At 36.7% G+C, this 4,721-nt stretch overlaps 1 protein-coding gene across 1 annotated transcript; it reads right to left on the bottom strand.

The window, feature by feature from the left end:
- Positions 1-4,715, bottom strand: LOC130588277 (polyadenylate-binding protein 2). Its single transcript, XM_057389216.1, has 6 exons — positions 4,606-4,715; positions 3,938-4,005; positions 3,346-3,452; positions 2,440-2,527; positions 1,555-1,706; positions 1-68 (listed from the first exon to the last, which is right to left on the bottom strand). The coding sequence occupies exons 1-6, from the start codon at positions 4,685-4,687 to the stop codon at positions 29-31; spliced, it is 537 nt and encodes a 178-aa protein (XP_057245199.1). The 5' UTR covers positions 4,688-4,715; the 3' UTR covers positions 1-28.
- Positions 4,716-4,721: the final 6 nt, after the last annotated feature.

Raw genomic sequence — 4,721 nt, 5'->3', positions numbered from 1 at the left:
GGGGTTTTTTGAGGATTTTTGGTGGTTTTTAGTACGGGGAATACCAGGAGGTGGCGCGGGATCGGCCCCTGCGGAGAAAACGGGGAGAAATTACAGAAAATCGGGAAAAAAAGGGAGAATTAATAAAAAACAGTGAAATTGACCCAAAATTGAGGAAAATTGACCCAAAATTGAGCAAAGTTGGAAAAAATTGAACCAAAAATGATCAAAAATGGTCAAATTTGGGAAAAATTGACCCAATATTAACCCAAAATGGTCAAAATTGACCCCAAATGTGCTCAAATTTCACCCAAAATTGACCAAAATTGACCCAAAATTGACCAAATTTGGCCAAAAATGGTCAAAATTCACCCGAAATTGGCCCAGAATGATCAAAATTGACCAAAATGAAGAAAATTCACCCAAAATTGATCCAAAATTGACCAAATTTGGCCAAAAATTACCCAAAATTGACCCAAATTTACCCAGAATGATCAAAACTGACCCAAAATTGCCAAAAATTGACCCAAAATTGGTCAAAACTCACCCAAAACTGATGCAGAATTGACCGAAATTGACCAAAAGTGGTCGAAATTGATGCAACTTTGGTCAAATCTCAACCAAAATTTTTTGAAATTGACCCAAAATGACCCAAAATTGACCAAATCGCGCCTTAAAAATGCTCAAAAAAAAGTTGCGGAAAGTTCCTAAAATCACCAAAAACTCACCCAAAAAATCCCCCCAAAAAACCCAAAACATCCAAATATTCCCAAAAAATGATCCTAAATCCCAAAATTTCCCAAAAAATTCATAAAAAGTCCTAAAAAGATTCCCAAAATCATCTCAAAACTCACCTGGAAAACGCAAAACGCGCTCTGAAAATGTCGCGAAAAAGGACCCGAAATCGCCTTAAAATCACCCAAAAAAGACCCAAAAAAATCCCCAAAATTTCTGAAAATCACCCAAAATTCATCCCAAATCCTAACAACTTCTAAAATTTCCCAAAAAATCTGAAAAAAACCCCCCAAAAATTCCCAAAATTTGGTCACAGAAACTCACCTGGAGAACGGAAAACGCGCTCTGAAAATGTCGCGAAAAAGGACCCAAAATCACCTTAAAATGACCCAAAAATAATCTGAAAAAAATCCCAAAACCACCCAAAATCCATCCTAAATCCTGAAAATTCCCAAAATATCCAAAAAATTCCCCAAAAATTTCAAAAAAACCCCAAAAACTACGCCCAAAACTCACCTGGAGAACGCAAAATTGCGCCTTAAAAACGCTACAAAAAAAGCCCCAAAATCGCCTTAAAATGACCCAAAAAAAATCCGAAAAAAATCCCAAATGCCCAAAATTCATCCTAAAGTGACTCAAAATCCCAAAATATCCCAAAAACTCTAAAAAAAACTTGGAAAAAATTCTAAAACCAACCGAAAACTCACCTGGAAAACGCAAAAAATGGCGTAAAAAACTCAAATTTCGCTCTAAAAACGCCCAAAGAAAAGCAAAAAAAAATTCGAAAAAAGTCCCAAAATGACCCAAAATTGCCCAAAATTTTAATTTTTAGGGTCTCACCTGTATCCCCGCCCCCGGGGCCGGGCGTAGCCGCTGTAGAAGCGCGAGCGGGCGGAGCCAAAGCCGCCCTGGCCCCGCCCCCGGAATCGGCCCCGGGGGAACCCGCGGTCGGTGCTGCTGATCCCGGGCCGGTTCGTCCTCTTGGGGATCACCTGGAGAGGGGAAAATGGGGTGAAAAATGGGGAATTTGGGAAAATTGGGAAAATTTGGGGAAAAAAATGGGGAAAATCGGTGAAAAAATGGTGAAAATCGGACAAAAAATGGGGAAAAAATGGCGAAAATTGAGGGAAAAATGGGGGAGTAAAGATGAGAAAAAGAAAGAAATTGGAGTTAAAATCACCTGAGGAGGAGATTTGGGGTGAAAAATGGGGAATTTGGGAAAATTGGGAAAGAAAGGGAAAAAAAATGGAGAAAAACGGTGAAAATTTGACGAAAATCGGTGAAAATTTGATGAAAATAGAGGAAAATATGGGGGAGAAAGAGTAAAAAAAAAGAAAAAATTGGAATTAAAACCCCCTGGAAGGGAAATTTGGGGTGAAAAATGGGGAATTTGGGAAAATTGGGAAACAAAATGGGGAGAAACGGTGAAAACTTGACAAAAACTGGTAAAAAAAATGGCAAAAATTTTGGGGGAAAACAGGGCAGAAATGGAGAAAAAAATTTGGGAAAATTTTGGAGAAATTTGAGAACAATTTGGGAAAAACCAGAGAAAATAACCACCAAAAAATCACCCAAAAATCGCTAAAAATCACCAAAAAAATCACAAAAAATCAGAAAAAAACCACAAAAAAATGGGGGAAAATCCCTGAAAATCATGGAAAATTTGGGAAAAATCAGGAAAATGTAGGAATTTTGGGAAATTTTTGGGAATTTTTGGCTGCTGACCTTGATCTGTCTCCCTCTGAAGAGCGACTCGTCCAACGCCATCGACGTCCGCACCGATTCCTTATCTGAGAATTCGATGTAGGCGAACCTGAAAAACCCAAAATTTGAGGTTTTCCACAAAAAATTTGGAATGTCTGACCCAAAATTTGGATTTTTCACCCCAAAATTTGGTTTACTCAACACAAAATTGAGGATTTTCACCCCAAAATTTGGGGGTTTTGCCCCTAAATTGAGAATTTTTTCTCAAATTTTGGATTTGACCGAAAATTTGGGTTTTTCAACCCAAAATTTGGGGTTTTCACCCAAAATTGAAGCTTTTTAACCCAAATTTCGGGTTTTCCACAAAATATTTGGGGTTTATCATCCAAAATTTGGATTTTTCAACCCAAAAAATGGGTGGGAGAGGTTAATGAGGGTTGGGGGAGGAAATTCGGGAGAAAATGGGGAAAAATGGGGGAAAATTTGAGAAAATTTTGGGAAAAATTGTGGGGAAAATGAGGAAAAAATGGGGAAAATGGGACAAAATGGGGAAAAAATGGGGAAAGAAAAAATGGGGGAAAAATGGGGGAAAAATTGAGAAAAAATCCCCCAAAAAATCACAAAAAATCAGGGGAAAAATTCCCAAAAAATGGTGAAAAATTGGGAAAAATCCCAAAAAATTGGGTCAAAAATTGCTAAAAAATGACAAAAAATTGGGGAAAAATTGGGGAAAAATTGAGGAAAAATTGAGGGAAAATCACCCAAAAATCAGAAAAAAAAAGACAAAAAAATGGGGAAAAATCGCTAAAAGATCGGGGGGAAATGGGGGAAAATTGGGGATGTTTTTGCCCAAATTAAACCTTGAACCCTAATAATGATTCCAATTGAATAAATTATCCTAAATTTGCATAAATTTGCATAAATTACCCTTTGGGGTGGCCGCTGTATTTGTCACACAGGATGGTGACGCGGTTGACGGAGCCGCAGCCGTGGAAATGCGCCTCCAACTCCTCGGCCGTGGCGCCGTAATCCACCTGAAAAAATCATTAAAAATAAATTAAATTAAACCCAAATTATCATAAAAACATCAAATTTCTATTTTAGGAGTTATTGGAAATTTTTTGGGAATTTTTTCCCATTTTTTTCAGGTTTTTTTCGCGATTTTTCGCGATTTTTTCGCTTTTGTTTTCCTGTTTTTTTTCCCTATTTTTCAAAATAATTTTAGGAATTTTAAAGTTTTTTTCCGATTTGTTTCTTTCTTGGGACGTTGGAGGATTTTTAGGAATTTTTGGGGAATTTTTTGGCGGGTTTTTGGAGGAATTTTTGGGAATATTTTGGGCCATATTTGAGCCTTTTTGAGCCATTTTTTTGTTATTTTTGGGGGGATTTTTTTCCAATTTTTCTGGATTTTTTTTCCTAAATCCTTGTGAATTTTTCAGGAATATTTCAGGAATATTTTAGCAATATTTTAAGGTATTTTTGAGTTATTTTTTGGTTATTTTGGGTTATTTTCTCTCACATTTCCCACATAGATGGAGCGAGCGTCGGCCTCCATTTTCTCCTCCAGAGACATGATCACCGGGCCAGCTGAAAAAATAGAAAAAAATTTTAAAAAAAAATATAAAAATGGGGAATTTTAAACAAAATTTGGGAATTTTTTTACCAATTTTAGGATTTTTCAACCAAATTCAGCCTTTTTTTCCCCAATTTTGGGCCATTTTTTCTCAATTCTGATCAATTCTTCTTCAATTTTGATCCAATTTTGTTCCAATTTTGGGCCATTTTTCGCCATTTTGGGTCAATTTTTTCCATTTGGAGCCATTTTTTTTCCAATTTTGGACCATTTTCCCCAATTTTTTCCAATTTTTTTTCAATTTTTGGCCTTTTTTTCCAATTTTTTTTCAATTTTTGCCCTTTTTTCCCGTTTTTTTTAAAGTTTTTTCAATTTTTCCCTGTTTTGGGCCATTTTGAGACTTTTTTTCCAATTTTTGGCATTTGTCCCCTTTTTTTCCAATTTTGGACCATTTTGAGCCAATTTTGGGCCATTTTGAGCCAATTTTTAAAATTTTTTCCCTTTTTTGCCATTTTTCCATATTTCCTCCAATTTTAACCGGGTTTTTTTTGCTTCTGGGGTTTCTGGGGTCGTTTTTTTCATATTTTGGGTTAATTTTTGTGTTTTTTGCTCACCATTTCCCGGTGGAGGGCTCATATTCATCTGTTTCTCCACCTCATTCTGCAGCTCTTTGAGTTTCTCCGCCTCCTCCTCCATCTCCCTCACCCGGGCCTTGATGGCCTCCAGCTCC

This window comes from Malurus melanocephalus, unplaced genomic scaffold (assembly GCF_030028575.1).
Source record: "Malurus melanocephalus ecotype Western Australia unplaced genomic scaffold, MMel_1.1 scaffold_4055, whole genome shotgun sequence".
Lineage (NCBI taxonomy): Eukaryota > Metazoa > Chordata > Aves > Passeriformes > Maluridae > Malurus > Malurus melanocephalus.
Note: the sequence above shows the minus strand (reverse complement) of the source record. Positions and strands in the feature narration are given on the sequence as shown.